The 25,888-nt window shown below is 23.8% G+C and overlaps 2 protein-coding genes across 2 annotated transcripts in view; one reads left to right on the plus strand and one right to left on the minus strand.

Moving 5' to 3' along the window:
- The window catches only part of LOC122856769 (protein bric-a-brac 1-like), a 212,064-nt gene that overhangs the window by 3,422 nt on the left and 182,754 nt on the right, over window positions 1-25,888 (plus strand). Inside the window, exon 2 of the mRNA XM_044158591.1 lies at window positions 12,335-12,377. The gene's annotated coding sequence lies outside the window, so the exon portion shown is untranslated. The remainder of the gene's footprint in view (window positions 1-12,334; window positions 12,378-25,888) is intronic.
- LOC122856740 (uncharacterized protein DDB_G0283357-like) lies at window positions 485-9,570 on the minus strand. The gene is made up of 4 exons (XM_044158531.1): window positions 8,728-9,570; window positions 6,702-6,763; window positions 1,827-6,626; window positions 485-1,736 (listed from the first exon to the last, which is right to left on the minus strand). The coding sequence occupies exons 1-4, from the start codon at window positions 8,756-8,758 to the stop codon at window positions 1,236-1,238; spliced, it is 5,394 nt and encodes a 1,797-aa protein (XP_044014466.1). The 5' UTR covers window positions 8,759-9,570; the 3' UTR covers window positions 485-1,235.

Here is a 25,888-nt window from a genome sequence, read left to right on the forward strand (position 1 = left end):
TTTTATTTTTCATTTTTTAATCCCACATTCGTTTTTTTTTTTTATCGTTTCACATTCAAATAATTAAATTAACACTGTTTTATTATTATAATTATATTCAAATTACCTAGATTCTATAAATCTTACAGCAGGCTTTGATAATAAATTAATTAATCGTGCTTATAAATTACAAAAAAAAAAAACAAATACTCAATTTTATGCACCTCAAGTTGAAAAATATTCTTTGACAATTATTATAAATTAATTAATTATATATTATTATTTTATTAAATAAAATAATTGTTTTATATTTTTATGGCTAACGTCGTTGTAAATTAATTTAAGACTTTTAATAATTATTATATTTTCTTTGAAATCTTTGGGAGCATAGTACGTGACAATTCAAAGACAATAAATTAATTATAATAATAATTCTTTTTTTTTTTTTTTCTTTCTACATTCATTAGAAATATTATTTGTAAATTCATGCATCCCTTAGTTGGTATCTTTTTTTTTTTTCTCGCATTCAACACGAAATTAATTTATTTACATAATTTTTTAACTCTTGTGGTTATAAATATATTTAACAAGAGAAGGCACAACCAATAGACTCAATTAATTATTACTAATAATTACGATAAAGAAAATTTATAAATTCATTTTTTTTTATACTCAACGATAGAAATATTTAATTAATTTTCTTAATTAAATAATCTAGCTTGTCTCATTGCTTCGTTTTACCCAAAACCATTAAGTCAAAATAAAATTGATTAATAATTAATTGAAGCAAAGTTATTAAATATTTACATTATTTTGTCGTTGATAATATAATTCTATTATACAATTTTGACTATTTTCAATTCTTCTTAAAACTTACGTTGATATTATTATCGACAAAAAAAAAACATTTTACAACTAAACCATCAAGTTCGATAATTATTTAAAATAATAATCGTTATTAATCTTGTGGTATTTATTTATAATTTAATTAAAGGCACTCACGTGAATATTTTTTAACCATTAATATGAAATTTATAATTTCATAAAAATAAGAAAATTATAAATTATTTTTATATATCCTGTACAAACTAATTTTTTTTTTTTTAATATATTTTATATTTTTTTTTTTTTATATTTTTAATTTTTTTTTCTAACTAACGTTTATTTTATATATATGATATAATTATTATTTAAAATTTAATTGAGATTTGAGATGAAGAAAAAAGAAATCTAAATTTTGTCTTATACCTATTGATTTAATTTCTTTGTACACCAAGAAGTTTAGCAGCATTGTCTGGTGTACCTTCAAGTACTTCATCGATAATACTTTTGTCCTGAATACCAAGTAAATTTGATATAAGATCAGTATTATTGTCGGGTGTTGTATCTGGTGTTGAACTTGAACTACTCATATTACTAGTCAACGTTGTTAAATTATCATAAGAATTAAATCTCATAATTCCACTTGGTCCAGCCTCACTAGTAACTGTTGAGTTAACATTTAACATTGACAAACGTTCATGTACACCAGTTAATTGTTGTCCTGATAATAAATCATCATCATGGTGATGTTCATTATTCGATTTTCTATTTTTTTGTGTTGTATGTTTTTTACGATGACGTAACATACTGTGTTTTAATGAAAATACAACACCACAAATATCACATTCAAATGGACGTTCACCAGTATGTGTACGCATATGACGACGTAAATCTTCAGCTGACCAAAAACGATGCATACAAAATGCACAAACGACCTATTAACAAAAATTAATCAATCATTATTATCAATTCTAATACATTCAATTTTAATTTTTTCATATAAAATTAAATAATTATTAATTTACCTTTCTATTACTGTGATCATGACTCTTTTTTTGTTTTCCTTCACATTTTGTTTTATTTTGTCCATTTAAATTTGCTGAATTTTGTTCAAATGCACCATTATCATGAAGTTTTTTAAATGTTTCTGGATGTAAAATTTTAATATGTTCTAAACATTCATTTCTTTCGGCAAAACTACAATCACAAAGATGACATTTAAATGGTACATCACTTGGTCCTGGTGAAGCTCTTGGTGATGGTCTTTTTGTATTTTTATTTATATTATTATTATTAAATGTAATAATATCTGATGATGATTTATTTCCACTATCATTAAAACCAGATTGATTTGATGATTGACTTTCATATCCACTTTGATCATTTTGTTGTTGTTGTTGTTGTGGTAGTGGTGGTGGTAGTTGCGTTTGTAATTGTGATGGTTCTTGTAAATGTTGATCTTGTTCTTGTTGAATTGATTGATCAATTGGACTATGTATTTGTTGTTCACATGATCCATCACTCATTGGACTAGCTGATCTTGATTTACCATTTTGTGAATGTTTTTTAGCAACATGTTTTTTTAAATTACCATGTGTTGCAAATGTTGAACTTGGACAATGTTGACATTTAAATGGTCTTTCTGGTACATTACGCATTGAAAAACAATTATTATTATTATTATTATTGTTGATGTTATTGATATTATTATTATTAATAAATGTATTTTCATGATTATTATGACGACGTGATAGCTTTAAATTCATTAAACATTTTGATTTACTTGATGTTTTATGTTTTCTCAACATATGACGATCACAATTTGATTTTGTTGTAAATAATAATGCACATAAATTACATCTAAATGGTTTATCACCAGTATGTGTTAATATATGACGATTAAGTGACGATGACCATGGAAATTCACGTTGACAATATGGACATGGTACTCTATTTGGTGCCAATGAATATGCTGATTTTGATTTTTTTTTCTTTCTTCTTTTTTTTTCTAATAATGATTTATTAGATTTACCTGATTTATATGATTTACATGATTTTGCTGAATCTGATTTTTCATCACTTCCTGAATTATTAAAATCACTTGAACCAATAAGACCCTCTTCATCACTCATATATTGTGGCTGAAATTGTTGATATTGTTGTGATGCATTATCAAGTAATTCAGATACACTTGCAAGATCAGCATTATTATCTTCTGTTTTTATTGTTGTTTTTTCAATGTCTTCATTGCTGCTGCTGCTGCTGTTGTTACCACCACCATCACCAACACTACTACCATCATCATCATCATTTTTTTTTTTTTTTAAATCTTCTACATTTGGTTCATTTTTAATAATAATATCATTTGAATCAGATTTTAATTGATTTTCTTCAAGTTTACCACGTAATAAACTCATTGGTTGATTATCAATATTTTTATCAATATTATTTTCATCAATAATAAGTTCTTCATCTTCTGAATCATTATTAACATTATTATTGTTATTATTAATATTATTATTATTGTTATTATTATTATTGTTACCTTTTAATTGTTGAGCAAGTATGGCATATTTAACTTCATCAGAAATATGTTGTTTTTTATTATTATTGTTATTAGATAATTGTTCTGTTCTTGTTATTAAATCACCAAGTGATAATGATGATGTTGAATTTTGATGATTATAATTTTTTAATAATGTTGGTGGATTTGCTGGTGGTCTACCACGTGTTGAATGTCCACCACGTGGTCTTGATGTCCAACATTGTGGATGTTGTTGTTTAATATGTCTTTCCATATTACTTCTTAATGTAAATTTTGCTGAACAATGCTCACAACCAAATGGTCTTTCTGTTCTGTATCTTCTTTGTTTTTGTTTTGGCATTAATACACCATTTTTTAATACCATTTTAACTGAATTTGATTGTGATTGTGTTTTATCAATTTGATTATCAAGTTTAATTTTTTTTTGCATATTTGTTGTTATTTTAATAAAATCATTATTATGCATATCAATTGGTCTTTTTGTTGTTGTAATAATATCACGTGTACGTTGTTTTTCATATGCAGCAGCAGCAACAACAGCAGCTGCTGAAAAATTTGTATTATTTATTGTTGTATCAATAATACTACCACCACTTGTTAATTGTAAACCACGTACAAAATCTTTTTGTAATCTTTCTCTAATAGCATAATCTTGAAATTGTGGATTAAACATATATGGTGGTATCAATGTATTGCCAATATTTGATGCTGCTGCTGTTGTTGACGCTACTGGAAAACCAGCAAGATTTCTATAAATATATTGTGCATTTGCATACAATGCTTCCAATGATTGATTGCCATGTTGTTGTTGTTGTTGTTGTTGTTGCTGCTGTTGTTGTTGTTGATGTTGTCCAGCTTTTAATAAAGCTTGTGATAATAAATAATGTCGTGATCTTGCATACAATTCTTTACTGTAATCATCTGTATCTTGTAATGGATAAGCAACACTATCATTTTTATCATCATCATCTTCATCATCATTGTTCATAGTATCATGATTATTATTATTAATAATGTTATTATTATTGTTATTTTTAATTTTGTCATTGTCATTATTATTGTTGTTGTTTGATTTTTTTGATAAATCAAGTACGTCCATTGTCAAATCAAGAGGTGCATCATCACCATTATTAATTATTTTGTCTTCATCATCATCGTCGTCATTATCATCATCATCGTCATCTTCATCTTCACCACTATTAACACCATCATTATTAACATTATTAACATTATTATTATCATCATCATTATCATCATCTAAATCTTCATCATCACTATTATTTCTTTGGTGATTATTAATAGTTTTGGTATCATTGACTAGTGATACACTTCCATCAGATGAATGTGAATTATTATCATCATTATCATAATCATTTGACATACGTTTAGTTAATTCAATTGGATTAATTATTGTATTACGATATAAATCATCATTATTATTATTATTATTATTATAATGATCATTTGTTTTAATTTTATTTAATGATGCTACAGCAAGATTTTGTATTTTATTATGTAAATGTGTATAATCACCAATAACAGATGGTTGAAAATTTTGAAAATTAAAATGATGATCATCATTTTTATATGGATAATTAATATTTTTTCTATTTTCATCACGTGTTATTGTTGGTGTTGTTGTTGTTGTACTACCATTACTACGTGATGTTATTTTATTATTATTATCAATATTATCATTTGTTGTATCATCAATTGGATTATATATTAATGCACGTTTAATATCATCACGTGTTGTTTTACCATGACGATTTCTTATGTGTCTTTCACAATTAGCTTTTGTTGTAAATGCAAAACCACAAATTTGACATTCAAATGGTCTATCACCATTATGATTACGTAAATGACGTTGTACTGTTGCTTTATCTGTTGATGTAAATGGACACATATTACATGGATATGGTTCACCATTATCAACATTTAAATGTGCACGATTATGTCCTTTAAGTGCACGTAAATTTTGAAATACTTGATCACATAAACGACATGGAAATTCATTTTTTAATTTCATTTTACGAAATTCATAAACATATGGATCTTGTACTTCTTCTTCATGACATTCAGATGATGCATGACCAGATGAACCAGATGACATAATATTATTATTATTATTTAATTTAATATGTTGATCTGGTGTTGATGTATCTGAACGTGGTAAAAATGATCTTGCTGATGTTGTCATTGATATTATACTTGATATGTCAGCTAAATCTTTACTATTTTCAATTATTTCATCATTTGTCGTCGTTGTTGTTGTTGTTGTTACATTATCTTTATTACGTAAATCAAGATGTTGAAAAAATTGAGTTCTTTGTAATTGATTATTATTATCAAATAATGATGGATTTTGTTGTTGTATTTTATTATTAATATTACTATTGTTATTTATATTATTATTATTATTAATATTATTGTTATTATTGTTATTAATAATACGATCAATACCACAATCAATTTCATGCTCATCAAGTGCTGATTTACATGGAAAACCACGTTTACATTTTATACATTGAAATGGTAATGTATCACCAGCAACTGGATGATGTAATAACTTTTCACATGCTGAACGTGCAATTGTTGTAAATTTATTTGATGTAAAATCAGTAAATATTAAATCTTGAAAACCAGATAATGATTTAATTTTTTTATTAGTACGTATATCATTATTTAATTCATAATCATCACATAAATTATATGTACGTTTTGTTGGTGTTGTTGTTATTTTTGTTGTATTATATTTTGGATGATTTTTTTTAATATGTTCATCAAGTGATTTTTCTAAATAATTCATTTTATTACATACCGGGCAATTATATAAATACATTGATTTTTTCCAATCATCAATTAGTGATTTATTTGATAATAATTTTTTATTTGGTGAATCAATGTCTGATGATAGGTCAAGATTATTATTATATTCTTTACTTTTACGTTTGTATAATTTTTTTATATTTTTCATTGAGTTGTTATCTGATCCAGAGCTATCAGAATCCATTGAATTTATTAATTGTGATTTGTCAATTAGTGGTATATGTTCATTTAGCCAATTACGTTCATATAAATTTATTTTTGATGGTGTTGAATGAGTCAACTCATGTTCTCTACGTGATGATATTGAATAAAATACTTTTTGACAATGTTGACATGATAAATCTTCAGCACGGCTGTTATCACTTTCTGGTGAACTTGGTAAATCCATTCTGTATTGTTCAGGTGTGTACATTGATACAGTTGCCATTTTATAATCTGGTGATTTTTCAATCTGTAATTTAATTATACGTAAATTACAATTATATAATTGACTAATTAAATTCAGCTTTTTTTTTTCTTTACTTACTGGTGATTTTGATGCTTGAATTTGACTTGTTTTTTGAAGATCCGGTAAACTTTTAATCGTCACTGAAATTACAAAGTAAATTATGTTATTATTTTTTTTTTTAAATTAACAATAAGCAATTTTTAAATATTTATTTTTTTTTTGCTCCATTTGCCCTTGCAAAAAAATGGAGTATAAATTTATCTATCAATGAAAGACAAAATCATAAATACGTTATCAACACAAATTAATTTTTCAGTCAAAATAGAAATTTCTCATGATAACCAGACGAAAATATTATTAAAGATTATTTTATTTTATTTTTTTTTTCATTTCTAAATTGTCATTTGTCTGATGATGGATGATGACAAAGTCTAAAAATTTAAAGATTATTTAAAGCGACTGGGGAAAAACCGAAAAATCAAAGATGAATAGTTACATCAATAACAAAATCGATAGATAATAATAGATTTATTTTTTTTTTCGTTTTAATTATTCGAAAGATGTTTTGTGAGTAAATTAGCAGGAAGTTTTGGGGTCTGAATGATGAAGAGAGAATTTATATCAGTGACCTCGGAATCTGACCTAAACCACAGCGGATAAACAAGCAAGGACATTTATTTTTATTATTTTTATTGTTTATTTCTTTATGAGATATTTTAAATATATATTTTCTCAATTTTTCTAAATGGCTTTTAATATTTAAAAACATATTAATTTTTAAATATCTTTAGTTGATGTTGAATTTGCATTTATCCGTAATGTTATTGATTGCCCTAGCTGGAATACAATCAGACAAAACATACATCACAAACTACTCTCATTGCATTTGTCGAGTTTTAATCAATAATTCTATTATTATTATTATACTAATTATTTTCAATTTAATATTGCAAGAAATATTTAAAGAATTTTATATGATAAAATTTGATAAATAATAAATTAGAATTATTATTTGAAGAAAAATAATTTGTGGATGTGGTGAAGAATCTTTTATTCTTTTTTTAATAATGATGCAAATAATTATTTATATTATTAATAGTCATCTAAATTTATTGATTTATTTATAAAATTTAATGATGAAAAAATAAGAACAAAAATATTATTAGCATGGGTTTTTTCTCAAATTTAAATTATCTAGTTTTGATAATTAATTATTAATCACTTGAGCTATTAAAGTTGAAAAAAAAAAAAATTAATAATATATTGTTTATTTACTCTAATAATTTATCAATTTAATTTTTTTTCTATAAAATAATTTTTTAAAAACGTAATAAGTTATTGAATGAAAGTAAATAATAATATTGACTTTGATTTTGTTTTTTAAATGATAAATTGATTAATCAAAATTTCAGTGATTTATTTAAAAAAAAATTCATAGAATTAATAATTTATTGAATAAAAATTAAATGACAATCAAATTTATTATTATTTTTTTATCGTTGCTATAGTATATGTATAGTAAAATAAATTATTATTTTTTTTTTTGTTGATGAAACCTTTGAAGTGGGATAATTTTTCGACGGAAGAGAAATCCGCACATTTATCTGTATACGCACGATTAATGATACACATACATGTTTATTTTTTTTTGTAACAAAAAAAGAAAAAAAAAAAAACAACAACAAAGTGTGGGTAATTGTGGTAAAATCCATTGTCCCATATAGATTGTATCCCGACTCTCGAGCATCTCTTCGACATTAAACTCACTCTAATTCATAATAATAAAAAGAAAAAAAAAAAATAATAATTCTGCAGTTTCCCAAGACTTGGCAAAGATGAGACAAAACAAAGATACATGATAAATATATTCTCAGATAAAAAGGGCTCTATTTCATGACAAGATAATATTACCACAAATTAAAATCAAAATAAATTATAAATCTCATTCTTTAATAATTATCTCACATCAACAAATTATAAATTTTTTTTTTTTTTAAATAATACACAATTTATAATAATTTTTATTGCACAAAAATTTTTATCTATTTAAAGTCACTGCAAAATTTCATTACCAAAAAAACAAAAAATTTATTACATTATTTACCTTTATGCAATTTTTTAGTTGAAAAATCCATGCTGATTATTAATATTATTAATCCACATGCACAAATCGTTTATAAATTTTTTTAATATTCAAAAAATATTGTAAATACATAAATTTGAGAAAAAAAAAAATAATAGTTTCAACACAAAATTTCCATATTCACATTGACTCAATAATTTAAATTTCAAATAACACTTATCACTCAAAAAAAAAAAAAAATAATAAAAGAAAAAACTTATTTATATCGAAATCAATATAAATTAAATAAATCACAGTTTATTTAATTACACATAAATTAAATAATAATTTATTTTAAAAAATCACAATTCACCAAAAGAACAAAAAAAAAAAATAATACAAAATGCACACACGCAAAGTGTTTGTGTCTCACAATAGTTGAGAGAAAAAAAATAAATTTAAAGATGCAGAAGAAGATGAATTTAATAATAATATTATTTTTTTTTTAATTTATACTACGCGGTACAACGATGTTAATCGCACAAGACACCGCGATGGAGTGATGTGTCCAGGCCAGTCCAGACAATTTCTCTCGTTCTGCGTTTATTTTTTTTTTCAAGTAGGGGAAATATTTTATCCATCCTCCCTACTCTTATTAAGTCTCCTACATATACTCGATGCTGTTATTGCTTGTCCCCCTCTTGTGTTCCTTTGATGCTCCGTATTTCTCCGAGTTTAGTTTTATCAACCCCACCATGTATTAATCGGCTGCTGTCGGCCAAACATTGCTCCGAATGCCTGAAGGTTCAAACCTCCTTCTGTATTCTCTGTTTGCTCCAATAGCTCCATCTTCATTGCCCGCCTCCCCCGCTCAGCCAATTCCATCGTCGACACATTTTCACTACCCCTCTTATCATTTTACATCATTAATCCAGCATCATTAATTTTCTTTTTTTTTTATTTATTTTTTTTATATCAAGGTACACACGTAGACTATAGTGACCCTCATGTGATTTTACATGTAGATTTATTCAAAGACTGACTATTTGACTTGAAAATTTAAGTTATTAGTTAAATTTATTTATTTATAATATGTTGGTCAAGTTTAACATTAATTAATTGATTTATTTTTAATTTAATTATCATTTTATTTGGGTTAGCTTTAAATTTTCAAGTGTTTTTTAAAGATTGTTTTTTTTTTTTTTTTAAAACAAAAGTTTAAAGATTATTTTTCTAAGAAAAAAGACAATTTATATTGAGATTTATTTCAACGATAAAATTGATTATCTAGAGATTCATTTATTTTATAAATTTTATTCGCTTGTTTTTAACTGGAAAAAATAATAACGTAACGATGAACTCGATTTTTCACGAAATTAAGTAAAATTATTTCACAATAAACTTTCACGTGGATATTTAAAAATAATTTTATGCAATTATTATCATGATGGATAAATTGATTTAACCAAAGCATTAATATTAAATTAAAAATCATATTTTAAAGATGCATTTGTTGATTTTTTTTTTTGTAGGAAAAATTAAAGATAATTTAGTGTTGTATCATATATATTTTTGTATTTATTTATTTAATTATAAATATATATTTTATTTATGAATACAAGTTTCACTGAAAGACTCTCACTTGGGCACGTGTCGGTGAACTCGTTGGTTTGTTTTGTTCATGTAATGCAACGAGATAATTATTGATTTATAATTTTGATAAGAATACATATTCATGTTGGTATCAACAGACAGGAAAAAAGAAAAAACTATATGATTTGTTGCATTTTCATATTTTTGTCCGATTTATTAACAACATTAACTATATTTTTTTTAATTTATACAAATTTTTTCGTTTCCTTGTATGATAAACTAATTTTCACAATTATATATAATTTTATTATTATTATATTATATTTTTTATATAAATTTATAATTTTTTAACAAATTAAAATTAATGCAGAAAATTTATCTTATTTTAAATAATCCCTTATGGATTTTAATCCAAGTTGCAAAATAAAGAAAAAAAAAAAACCAAGATGTTTTTTCGTATAAAAAAGTAATATTAATAATAGTAAAAGAAAACTGAGAAATGTGGTGTCAACTGGTTGGGCCACGTATACTGTAAATTGCGGGATATATTTACAATGCTCTTTACATAAAATTTCTAGTATATATATATGTATGCAAGTCTTATAGATCCAATGCTATAACGTACTTTATAGTTCACATTAAAAGCACTGTACAACCCTGATATGAGCACATTAATCTATTCTCGTTTAATACACTTATAGACAAAATATCATCATGGTCATTTATATAAATATATATATATTTTTGACCTTTTGTTTATACATTAACAATTATTATTTAAAACATAATTAATAATAATAGGTATATTTTAATGATAATCAATCGAAATTAAATTTAAAAAAAATCAATTAATTTGATTTTTTTTTGGGAATTATTGTGTATTTTTTTAACTGCTAATTTTTAATGAGATGAAAAATATTTAAGATTAATTTTAATATATTTATATGGACCCGCCATTTTCGTGGTTTCTTGGTGGGTGTTTATTGAAGAGAGTGGGACGATGAAGGCGGGGAAATGGAATAAAACGAGCAATATTGTTTAACTGAAAAAAATAATATAATTTAATTTTTTTATTGATGAAATATTTATCAAAAAAAATTAGTCATAATATTATTAATTATTTTTTATAATTTTTAAAATAAAATTAATATTTTAGTTTGTATTTTTTGTTTATAAATTTATAATAATGCAATTTGAAATAAAACGTTGAGAATAAACAATAAATCATACTTGACAGAAGTAAAAAAAAGGAAAAAAAAAATTCGTACGCCATGAAGCATAAAAAGGCACGGACACTTTTTATCTTGAATATAAAGTCATATGCAAATTTAATTTATACCTGGGTACCTTACCAAAAAATCAATTGAAATTGACCTGACTAAAACATATGGACCACTTGGATCTTTATATAACAAAGGACACGTCATAAAGGGATGACCAAAAATATTTTTGGTCATTACATCTCGCCAGCAAAAAAAATATATACTGAGTCAAAAGGTTTTTTTTTAAGATTTATGGGAATTTTAACACTAACGGTTATTATTTTTTTTATCATAAGAGTTCTGAATCATGAGGATTATTTTTTTTATCTTATTGTCATGAAGGAAGTTCAAAGAAAATCGTCAGAGATGGTTTTTTTTTCATTATTAATCTATAGATAGAAAAAAATTTGTTATCACTGCTTCGCAGCAAAATTCCCAGGTAGAAAATTTTTTAAACAGCTGACTTGTTGCTTAATTTAATTTTCACAATATTGAATCGAAAAAAAATTATTTGCACATAATTAAAAATATTTATATGAGATTAGATTTCGTCTGTGATTTATCTAGAAAAAAAAAATCAGCCTCTGTGGGGTTTCGCTTGAATATTGTCAGGTGTTCCTAGCATTTAAATATATAGATAAGATGAATATAAAAAATAAAAAAAAACAGTCATACCAAGTTTGGTTTTGAGGGCAGTGCATGATAATGTAAAATTGATTTTTTCAAGAATATCTAAATTCGGAGAATAGTGTCGATGACAGATAACTAATGGACATTTTTTTTTTTGTTTCCAGATTTTATCATGAACATGGTGACACATTGGAGCACGTGTTATTGGTGAGTAAAAAATATAATTATATATTCGTTAATAGATTTTAAAAATATAACTGCGCGTTAGAAAATAAAAAAAATTAAAATCGAAGAATTAATTTTTTTTTTAAACAAAATTTATCTTGTTATTTGAAAAAAAATATAAAATTGAAAAACAACCACTTGTTGTGAGACAAAAAATAAAAATTTCCATTTCTTTAATTCTTTCTAAAAATATTTAAAATAGATTATTTAAAGATAAAAAAGCAAGAGAGAAAGAGAGAGAGAGAGTCTAAATCCAGTCTAAAAGATAAAATTAAAAAGAAAAAAGTTTATCATATTTATTTTTTATAATTTTTTTAGCTAACAAAAAAAAAAATGTACTTGAATTTTGTAGTACATTTCAGTGCACTTTGATAAGAATTCAAACACAAATTTTAAATACTCAACAATAAAAAATAATTATAGAAAAAAAAATATAAAAAAATATATAAAATTGCTATAAAAATTGTTGGTGTTTTCAGTTTGAATATTTTGTTATCATAAATATACCAACAATTGACCTCGAAAACTTGAAAATTAATACAGCCAATTGTCCAAGTATATAATTGATGTGATAACACGTGTGCATGACCTCCATATAATTTTTTTCTCCTATATCAAGTATAAATATCCATCAATATTTTTTTTTCCACTAAAAATTTCTTATAAAAATTTTCAAACAATAATTAAAACAAAATCAACTCAATTAAAATATCAACTGTAATTTCCACTTACAACTTGATATAATACATATATTTTTAAATTAAAAAAAAAAATATTTTAATATTATTTATTCAACACCTTCGAAAAATAAATAAATAAAAAAATTTATCTCGTTTTTTGTCTGAATTCTCGAGTGATGCTGTACTGTCAATATTAAATATAATATAAAAAAAAAAATCCACAAGATTTCTCGTAAGACTCGAGAAAAAAAGAAATAAAAAAAATATAAAACTGATAAAGTCAAAAGCGATTAGATGAGTTTTTATATTTATATACTTGAGAATATCATCCTCACCCATGTTTGATCAATGATGTCATAAATACTTTTGCGGTCCATCCGGTGTTAAATAAAAAAATTCATCTCATCTTTAAATTTAAAACCCAAAATATCAACAAATCTCTAAACTATCCAGTTATAATTTTTATTTAGAAAAAAAGCTAATCAACATTAGCCTAATTTTCAATTTTCTAAAAAATTACTTTTGACAATGTCCATTATTTTCATAGTATAATTTAATCATTTTAAATATAATTTTTGAATGATTTGATGGGTCATGTATGTAAAGAGGGACAAAAAGAAAAGAGTAGTGAGGAGAAAAGATTAAAAAAAAAAAAAAAAGTCATGTGAATAGTGAGTGACACACGCGGGAGACCGGTATTACGAAGGTTGCATACGAAACAGACCAATAGGTATATATTTTTTTTCATGATGTAGCTGAAGAAATAATAAAAAAAAAAAAAATTATACGTACTCGCGGGTGTATCACTGACGCTTTTGTAAATGTAGGTTATCCGTTATAGTATCACACAACGATTGGACGTGAATATACTATTTTTTAGTGCCACGTACTGACAGAAAGTACTTGAGTTCCGCGGGACGACATGACTTTCTTATTGCCATCTTCATCATAATTAAATTAAGATGATGAAAACATTAAGCAAATAAAAAAGCTATATTAATTAAATATATATTATGTATAAATTAATTTTTTTATCATTCATTTCATTATTGTTTAAATAATTATTATAATTTTTAATTTGTTTAATGTTTTTTTTTTTTAATTTTTTTATGTTATTGTTGATGATGAATTTTTATTGATTCCCCTCAGATCCAACACATGGCTCTATGTAAATATATATTAATAATACCTGTGTCCAATAATTTTTATAAGCCACCTATATTTTTTATTTTTTTCTTTCCCTTCTCTATTATATTCTCATCATCATCATCAACGTCATATTTTATTTCCCTTGGTTTATGAATAATTAAAGCTCAACTTAAATAATTAATTTACAGAAAAAAAAGCACTAAGATAATTATTATAATAAATATATAATTTTTTTTAATACTTTATAATTTATCATTGAGTAAATTTTTTATTTCATTTTGGTATATGGTTTTTTTTTATGTATATTTTTTTTTGGGATGCCTCATTGACAGTCGTGTCTCGTTGGCTTTGAAAGATGAAGGGAAATAAAGGACATTTATAAAAAGCACATGATGAATATTTAAAAAATATTGAAAAATTATAAAATGATTTTTTTTATTTCAAATCTTTGTTGTGGAAAGAATAAAATATTGAAATAATTGAAATTAAATTTTTAAGTATCTAGGATAATTATATTTTGATGTTGTCTAAATACTAGACTAATAATTTCATATAAAATTTATGCTTAAAAATATTTTTTCTAACAATGATAACTTTTGGCAAAAAAAAAATTCGAAAAATTGAGATTTTGATGCAAAAAAAAGATAAGATTTTCTTTCTCATGGGAAAAAAAGGGTTGTTAATTTTGAACAATAGTATAAATGAGTTTGGTTTACATTTAAATTAAATAAAAAATATATATATGTATTTTTTTTTTATTGTTACGTGGTGGGATATATAGAGTCGAGTTGCGCTCGGAGGCTGTGCGGACGTGAGAGACAGGTAGTTCACTTCCGGTCGGCTTGCTTCGAAGCCTATTGTAAGCCATCCTATATGCCACACAAGTTTTTTTTAAATGCCACAAAGTATACACACATATACCTGCTTATATATCATATAAAAAATAAAATTAAATAACAAATATATACATAGATGTATTATGACTTTAGGGAGAGATAATACGTCATGCTCTCATGTAGGTGGATGACTACCATCATCCGAGTCTTTCAAATCATTGATGCTTTTGTATGGTTCTTTTTTTTTTTTTTTTTCTTTTTTTTTAAATTATATTATTATGTTTTTATCTCATTGATATACATGAATTTTTTGGTAATTTTTTTCATTTTTATTTCTTTAAAAAATATTTTTCATTTGATAGATTTTATTGTTCATATTTTTTTTATTTTTTATTCATCTTCTGTTATTTTTCTTTTTTAACAATTTTTTTTCTTACTTGTCACAATGGGCAGGGATTTATTTCAAGTATCTATGGATTTTTCAAGTTGTAAATATATTATTTTAATTTTTATAAAAGAAATTTTATTTTTAGACTGAAAAAAAAATTTAAATAATAGAAAAAATTATGTTTTTAGATTATATTTGTAATTATTGTTGATTTAGTATTTTTTTTTTGATGATTATCATTGTTTTTAAAATATTGATTATCACTCTTTCAATTATCTAGATAAACTTTGGCGATAAAAAAACAATTTAATTTGTAATTTTCATAAAAAAATTAACTGTTTTCTTTGGCTGGGTTGTATTTCTCGTGACTTGATATTTTTTGCTGCAGGTCATGTTTATCAAAAAATTATTTCTAAGCAAAATATTTGTAAAATAATACTTCTAGTATTTAGACAACACTTCAATATTGTTATCCTAAAATTTTTATAATTTAATTTCAACTACTTTTTATATTTTTTTACATTTTACTGTTCGTTTTTTTTTTTTTTACTTGAAAAAAGCTTACTTACACTTCAAGTTATACACCTGATTAGATAAACAATTTCATCGACAATAACAATTTCAAATACTCAACAATAATAAAAAAAAAATATTTAAAAATAACAGACATGTAAAAATATATATATTTTTATAATTTAAAAATTCCATAAATATCTAATTTATAAAATTGAAAAATTCAAAAAATTACTTATTAAATTTTCAGTGCATTATTCGGTCACACAGCAAAGCTTCAGCTGATGCAATTGACATAACGTTTTTAAAAAAAAAAAATTTATAAATTATATTTATTTCTAATTTCAATGCAAAATGTGAATTATCATTATCTTATCGATTTTGTGGATAAAAAATTGAACGTGTTTATGATACTGAGAAAATGATCTTATCAGATGCTACATTATAGATCTTTTGTTAAACCTTTTTATTATTTTATTTTTTATATTACATTCTTAGTATCCCCGGATCGATTAATGAACTTGTCATTTTCATACGAATAATGGAAAATTCATTTTCACAATATTCTTAAAATTAAATTAATCTCTCTTGTCATGCCATTACACATCAATTATTAAAGACCACAATAATCCAATTTTAAATAAAATAAATTATTAAATAAATATCATAAAATTGAAAATGTATATTAAAAAATATATTTCAACATCTTTCGTTTTTAAAAGATATATACACTCAATTGAATGACAAAGGTGTGCCACGATCATTTTTTTTTTTTTATTCTTCTTTTTATTTGGGGGGAAAAGAGCTCATTTTAAAATGAGATAATACCAATACTGTTGCCATATATACATGTATACACAGGTGCTATTAAATTTAAGAGAGAACCACGCGCGCAGATGCTGCGAGTCTTTACGAGAATAAAAAATATATAATAATGATAATAATAATAATAAAGATAAAAAAAAAAATGAACCAAACTCAAGCTTCTTTTTCGAGTTGAATGTTATCTTGGAGACTGGATGATATGTGTCTTTGTACCGGTTTAGCTCATTCTATCATCGAGCAATTATTCAAAAAAATAAAAAAAGAGAAAAATATATAAAAAGAGCTGTTTAAAACTATATATTTTAGTTCATGATCGTTTTAGCCATAGAGGAAGTTAAAAAAAATAATAGATGAATGAGAAAAAATTGGAGTATTGAAGTGGAGTATTTTTTTTTTTTTTTGATCGATGGTTTTTTGGAGTAAATGGAAAAAAAATATATATATTTATGAGTTGGAAAATGTGGTTTAACATCTCGGGGTTATAAAACATGTGGGCACGTGCGGGAAAAAAAAATAATAAATAAAAGGTGGAAAGTGAGTGGACGAAAGAAGAAGTTAAAGACCAGCAGGTTGTTTTTTGTAGACAGGTGGCTGTATATAGAGCCAGAAGAATAAAATTCAATGCCAAACTTGAAAGTTATAAGAAAATTATAAAAAAGTAAACAGAGAAATTTGAAAATTAAATTTAAATTTATAAGTTAATGAAATTTTTTAAAATTCATAATGAACTTTATGGGAAAATTCACTTTTAAAATATTTATAAATTTTATTATTTTTAAAGCTAAATTGCTAGTTCAAAATTAGTTCAAAAAATTATATTTATTTTTAAATTTAAAATAGATTTACTGTAGATCAGTAGATTATTTAAAAATAATTTTTCATTGAAAAATTTTCCTGTTTGTTAATTTTTTTTCATCATAAAATTACCAACGAAAGAAATAAATTTATTTAAATTAATTTAACGTTAAATAAAATATTCTAAATTTTTAAATTTATATTAAAAAGTACATATGAATCAAATAGAATTTTTATTTAATTTTTTTTTTTGCTTGTGTATTTGTACGTCCTCGAAACTCTCGACAGAAGAGACCGCACATCAGAAGGAATAGAATGAAAACAATGAGGCAAACTTGCACAGCCTCGGTTTACAATTCAACAGACCATGAAGATGCAATAATTTGCGCTAACGCTCTCCTTCGAGGAAATACATAAACAACAACTATGGAATAAATATACAATTGTATTTCATATATATAAGTACAAGAAAAAAAAATTGTTGAGACGATGCTTATAAGCATCCACTATGTCTACTCGCACGCCACACTGATTTTAACGAAATTTTTATTCATTTTTTCGTTTTTTATTATCGCTGCTTTTTTTATTTCACTTTTTATCAAGCATGAAAGAAAAAAAAAATGCAATTTCATATTTTCATTGAAATTTACTCGGTCAATTTATGAATTACATTTTTTTTTTAATTCTCAAATGATATTCATGAAAAATTTAAAAAAAAAAAAATTTACAATTGAATTTTTTGTTAAATTCATTTTACAATGTGTTCATTTAATCTTTTAAATTTTGTTTTATAAATATTGAATGGTTTTCATTTTATTTAAAATAAAATTAATTGTTCTTTAATTTTTTTTTTGTAATAAATATTTTTTAAATTCTTGAATATACCATTGAGAAAATATGAAAAAAAATTACAATTAAATTTACTCTTTCAATTTGTATTCTATAAATAATAATTTAAAAAATTATTAACATTAAATGCAATTCAATGCGCAGTTTATAAAATTAAATAATAATTTTTCATAAGACAATTCATAAAAAAAAAATTTGATACTCAGGAGTCTTGTTAACAGCTTACGTCTCGATAAAAAAAAAAAAAAAAAAAAAATTTATAAATACAGATGTTTATCAGTTGAAATGAGCTTCAAATTTCTCGGTAAATTTGAGGAGATTGAACTCAATAAAATAAAAATATTTTTTTTTTTTTCATAATGAATTTTAAAGACAGATAATTAATTGATTATATTTACATAATAGAATTTATATCTAATCATCAATTATATTTAATAAAAATGTCCTTGTAAAGATGCAAAGACAAAATAACGATGCAAATCTTTTGTTAATTTTACAAGAATAATTTTTATTTATATAATTTGATGATGATGATGATAGCTTTATGATGATTATTTAAAAAATATACAAATTCATCTCGTTGAGTATTGAAAAAGTGCAGTTATATGTTTTAATATTTTTTATTTTGAGTTTAATAAATTCTTCATTGTCTTTATGTACACTTGAGTTGAAGAAAGATGATATTACGCTTAGCTCGCATCTGATTGCACTCTATAAAAATAACCTCTTATGTATATCTGTCATTGTTTTTTTATTTTTAAATTTTATTGTGCAGTTTTTCATTAATGTATCATTTGCAAAAGATAAGAACAATCTTGACTTCCGGACGAGTTGTATGTTTTTAAATGACATTTGATCCTGACATTTATGCGCGTGCCTTTCTTGCTTCTTCAAGTCCTTTGTAAACTTCCGGTGGTCAAATATAAAATAATAATAATAATTTTAAAATCATCTAAAAGTTTCGTAAATTTTAATTTAAAAAAAATTTGTTCTTCATTATGTATTACGTTATGTAATTATGAGTTTCTAATTATGGGTTTTGAATTTACCTCAGTGTGACAATAAAAAATTTGTTATTTTTCTTGTATTAATGATTTTTTTTTTTAATTTCAACATGAAAATTTAAAAGTTTTTTAAATGGATACAAATTTTTATTTGATCTAATTATTATTTATCATAATAGAGGTTTTAAAAATGATTTTTATTTTAATTTACAAATGATAGATTGAATATTTAAATTAGGCAAAACAATTAAGTATTGTTTAAAGTATTTCGTGTTAAATTTTCACTAAAATGTTTCGCTAGATTCGTTGTAAAATTGATTTTTATTATTTCTTTGATGATGAAAATAATAAGTGATATAGGAAAAAGGTTTAAAGTCCACTTGGCAACCAACAATGTATCTATATATAAACAAAAGCATATTATTAAAAATTTATCTTGTTATGCGAGAAACACCATTTCCTTCTTAGACATTTTCTCCCAACACATCCCAGTGCATTCATGCGACAGTCAGTATAGCCATATAATATACAAGAGAAATGCATAAAATATAATAGAATTGAATTTTCTCGTTGACGCAGTCAAAGACAGGAAGACAATGAATGAAAGAAGCTATATGACATGGTGTCGAAAGACAAAAATAATAAAATATAAAATGAAAAATTTAAACGTGTATAGTACGCGGACAGGAAGTGGCTTTTTTATATATGAAGTGGTCAAATGACACGTGTTGAACAAGCTTCAAGATCCATTGGCAAATCCTGTTTAAAACAAAAAAAAATAACGAATAAAGATATATAAATTTTTCTTGTTTAGAGACTGGAAAAGATCAAGCCCCCTCAATATGTATAAATGGCAAACTGGATTTACTATTTTAAAAAATCATTGATATATTTCAAGGGTCAAGGGGGGACAATAAAAATTATATTTAAAGGACACGTGTGACCTTTTTGACCATCGGGTTAAAAGCCCTGACTGGACGATTTAAAAATCAAACGAGACAAAAATTTAAATGGTCAATTGAATTATCAAAATTTAAATGCAGAAATTTTTTAAATTACCTGCTGGATTTATTTTTTGATCATCCCTTTTTTTTTTTTTTTTAATAATTGCTCGGGTCATTGACACTTTGATATTTTTTTTTATTGTGAAATTTTTAAAATACCATCGTGACGTCAGAGTGTAAATTGTGATATTTGCTGAGTCTTGGATAAATTTTTAAGTGAAGAAAAAAAAAATTAAAATCAAAGTGATTTAATTCTCAGGATTTAATCGTGCATACACATCAGTCTTTTTAATTTTTTATTTAATTTTTTTGAGGACAATATATGTAACGACACTTGCCACATCTTTTTCTGTATGCTGTTACATTTTTATTTATATATATTGTTTTTTTTTTTTATTCTTCAACAAACAGTTATGTTTTTGTATCTGGTTTTTATTTTGTATCTGATAGCAATGTCTTGCGGACCAGTGTCAAATTATGGAGCGTGAGAGTTTCGAGATTTTTGAGAAACAATTTAATTATAATTTTTGAAAAATTATTATTTGTTCTGGTTTAACTGGATTATATTATCTTAAATCTTATTTCTTTTTTAATTTTATTTTTAAATGAAAATTTATGGGGAGGCTGGTCCATACATTCACTTAGTTTTTGATAAATCAATTTGCTATTTTTTTTTCAATAAAAATATAAAAAAAGTGGATGTCTTTTATGTAAAAATAATTAATTATTTGTCTTGGAAATTTAAAATACTCAAGTAATCTAAAAATATTATTTTAAAAATATAAATAAATTCTTATAAATATTCAAAACAATTAAAAAAATCTCACAATCCAATAAAAGTTTTCTTTTTTATTAGCTCAGATGACTGATGAGAAATTTCTTTTTTTATTTCACTCTAAAAAAATGTTCCCCTCTGATGCACCACCCTGCGTGCAGTTGAAATCAGGAAAAAATCATTACGTAAATATCTCATCACGAAAAAAAAAAAAAACATAAATGCCCACTGCATGAAAAAAAAGTAAAATATATATACCAACAAAATCCATAAATTCAATTTAATTATAAACTCAAATTTTAATTTTCAATAAAGTTATAAATGACATTATCATAAAATCTTTTATCCATTTATAAAAAAAAAAAATTGAATTAAATAAATAAATAATTAATAATGTTTAAATATAAAAAATAAAAGTGATTTTTGATTAGGTTAAAGAACATTATTATAGCTTGAGCGTTTCTCTCGTGTTAATTAAAAAAAGTGTGCAATAAAAAAATATATCTGTAGTGGTTTATGTAAGTTGCACAAACTGGATATTATAAAAAATAAAACAGTAAATGAAAATTAAGTAATTAAAATAATAATTCAAATTTAAAATAATATTTCAATAATAAATCGAGTGATAAGAAGGATTTATAATTATCAAGCCACAAGTTTAAATATATTTAACAAGAAAAAGAAAAATTACCAGGAAAAAAACAAAAAACAATTTTCTCCTCAGCTTCTTTTAATTTCCTGGCATCATATCGCATCGCGTTTTGCATCAAGCACATTTATCTTCCGGATTGCGATGCTCTCATGGAGAAACATAAATGCCTACACTTTCGATTAAAAAATAAATACAATCACTTTTTTTATTTTTCCATTAAAATGAATATTTTAAATTAACCAAAATTGATTTGATAGATTTAGGAAATTTTTAGGTATCATTAACAATTTATAATTATGCGAAAATTATTATTTAACTTGTAAAAAATTTATTTAAATTCCGGGTTCAATGTTTGCATTAATCGATATGTTATTTACTCATTTCTCGTTGGGATGCAATAAACGAACACATTATACACTTTCCGGGATGATTCAACAATACGAATAAATAAATATAAAAAAAATAAAATAAAAATTATATAAATTGAATAAATAATAATAAAATTTTAAAATAAAAAAAACATGGTATATAGCGTTTGCATCATTTGACATCAGAAAACATATCTTATCATTTTATCACTATCGGTAAATATCAATTTAGGTGTTTCATCTTCTGTCGATTGCAAATCTTTTAAATTCAACATCTTTAACCCACTTAAATATTCTCTCACATGAAAAAATATACGTTAAAAAAAATATAAAAAAATTTTTAAATATATTTTACAAAAAACAAACTGGTCCAAACATTAAATTAAATTACATGTCTAGAGATGAAAAATTATATTTAAATATTATCCAAGATAAGAATTTTTTTAACTTGTTTTTTAAAATTCTAAGAAATTATTTATATTTGTATAAATGTCGAGAATAAAAAAGTATTTCGATTGAGAAACGTATTAAAGGTCTCAGAGACACATACGTATATTTTTTTTATTTTTAAAAAATTTTTTTTTTCTTTAGAAGCTGTATCAACAAAGTCAAACTTCTGGAACGATAGATGTATTTTTTTTTTTTTATTCTTGACATCCCAATGTGCGCGTGTATTTATTATTAAATTAAAGACATATTGATAATCAGATATGAAAAAAAAAAAAAAAAAACCATATTGCATAATCGAATAAAAATATAATTTGACAAATTTACAATAATTTTTAAATATATTTTCATATGGGATTAAAATTGACCTATTAATTTCAAAATTTAATAAATAAATACAAGTGCTTAATAACGTTGAAAAAAAAAAAAAATATAGGTTGTATTATTGAAACATGTTTGAATATATTTATCATCATAAATATAAACATGTTTATGTATTTTTTTTTTCATAAAAAAAAATCGAAAATGATTAATTTGAGTTTTGAAAAATATATTCAATTTGTGTCAATGACAAAATCCAATTAACACAAGTGTCTATCTTGCTCATCTCAATACTAAAATAAATTTATTTCCTAAAAATTATTTAATATTAGATTCAAAAATATATAAATAATAAAAAAATGAAAAAAAAAAAAGATATACACATAATTCCGAGGATATAAATTTTGGACCAAAAATGATTAAGATTATATTTCAACAGAAGGTCATATTGATAAGCTCATGTTACATTAAATGAGATTAAAATGATACTTGAGCGATTGACAAGGTTGTGTCTTAGCTTGTTAATCATAAACAAATGTCTCTCCTTCATTCAACAACTATATTATTACCTTTTCATCTCTCTCTTTAATTTATTATTATTATATTTTGTTTTATTATTTTCATTTTTTATTTATTATTATTTTATTCTGTCTCCTTGTGTACCTGATGGTCACTTGATCATAACGAGATAACGTAAAGTACATCTTTTATCTTTTTTAAAATTGTTGTTTTTCAACGATACACAAGCATCAGTGATATAACAGTTAATCTGCATCCGCGATGCTGATAAAAATAATAGTTCAACTTTTTTATTAATTCATTTAAGCTATTTCCATATTTTTTAAATTTTACATTTGACCTTTTTTTTTTATTTCATTCAAGTCTATCAAAAAGTTTAATTTATTGTGTAGTTTAATTTATTGTTCTTTTCTTAAATTATTGAAATGTGATTTTAAAATTATTTTGGTGCTTTTTTTCGGGACTGTATGAATCACAACTTGGTTTTTTTTTTTGTATTGAAAATAGATATGGGTGTATGAGTCAGAAGTTTTAAAATTATTGTAGTACGTGTTTAATATCCCACACCTTCATCTGACGTTGTTTCAATTAGTATTCATCATCACCATGAAAAAAAAGATAAAGAAAAAAAAAACCTAGGTAAAAATTGATTTAAAAAAATAAAAACTGATTGGTAAAAAATAGCAATGATTGTTTAACGATGTTTTAAAAATAAATTTGACGATTTTTTATCAGAAGAGAAAATATTTTATAAGAAAATAATAAAATCTGATGGATCATTGAGAGTTTTATCAATGCTCAGTTGATTATTGCAGATGATACATGTATTTTGTACATCACGTTGATACTAATCACGTATATCAATAGTTTTTTTTTTTTATTGATACTTAAAATATTAATAAAATTATATAAAAAATATAAAACTCACTGATGTCGGAGATTGTTGATAGCCAGATACACTCCAAGGCCATTTGATGATAGTCTCAATGACAATAATAGCTCGATATTTGGTCCAATTATTTGAACAGTCGATATTGAAAAAAAAAATGTATAAAATATCTTTATATAATATCGCACTTTGGTTGGTCTGGATGACGACTGTATCACTCAACGTGAGAAACAAATCTGTACAGTTTTTTTAAAAAATCTCAGGAGAATAATCTAGAGTATAATTTGGGTTATTTGGAGCAAGTTAAATTTGGATCCACCCTTTTATTCTGGTGTTCCAGTTTATCGACCAATGAAAAAAATATGCCAAAGGGGTTGCTATGCTTTCTTGGCGTCTTTAAATCTGGGGCAGAAACTGGAGGGTTGCTAAAGGCCAGCCCCTTTCTCTCAGTAAATTTCTTTTTTTTTTTTTTTTTTTTTTGATATTTATTTTTTTCTCCTTTCCTCTCTTTGAATTATTAAAACCGTTGAAAATACATTATATCTGCCAACCAGAAATTCAAGATAAAAAAAAAAAAAACTATTTAAACAATTTTTAATACCTATATATATTTATCTTTTTGAAATATTTTATTTTATCATTTTGGCTTTTAATGACTTGCAAGTTTCAAGATATTTGTCGTGTATTTTTAAATGAGTATAATATTGGAATTTTAGTTTTTACTGTTTTCCCCTCTCGAAGCTCATGTACAAAGGTATATTAAAATAAAACTGATAAGAGATACTTCCTAGGAAGAAAAATAAAATTAAAAAAAAATAGGACAATGAAAGAGGTAATATACTGTTTATCACTTTTTGAATACCCAGGCAACTTGATGTGTTCACACACAGTACAATATCATGTAAAAATAATATTCTCTTTTAATAAACGTCGTATGAAATAGAAAATAATAATGAAAAAAAAAATATATATATGAGAAATGACCCTCGAGTAATTAAATATTTAAATATTAAATAGATATATGCTACCTTCTTCTATGGCATATTTAATTAACAATTTAAAATTGATTATTATTATTATTTCTTGGCTATTATATTATAATAATATAGTTTAGTAATTTTCAACGATAAATTTGAAAACAAGTCATCTAATTTTCATTTGTCTATTGTCAATAAAATAAACTCCCCTCAATATAATCTTCAAACATGGAAAATTTATTCAAGTCTAGTCTTTCCTCAATAATAATTTTATTATTTTTCTTGTTGATATATTTTTTTTATTATTTTACTTTTAAAATTTAGATCGTTTGTCGTTTACTTTATTTCTCAGTTGTCGTCACAGTTATTGCGATAAGCAATGAGGACCTTCAAAGTTCCTGTCTTGTTTATCTTTTCTTTATTTTTTTTTTTTTTTATTTCAAAGCAACAATAATTACACGTGGATAGAAAATTAAGTGCTCTCCAACTGGCACGTGTAATA

Source organism: Aphidius gifuensis, linkage group LG5, assembly GCF_014905175.1.
Source record: "Aphidius gifuensis isolate YNYX2018 linkage group LG5, ASM1490517v1, whole genome shotgun sequence".
Taxonomy (NCBI): Eukaryota; Metazoa; Arthropoda; class Insecta; order Hymenoptera; family Braconidae; genus Aphidius; species Aphidius gifuensis.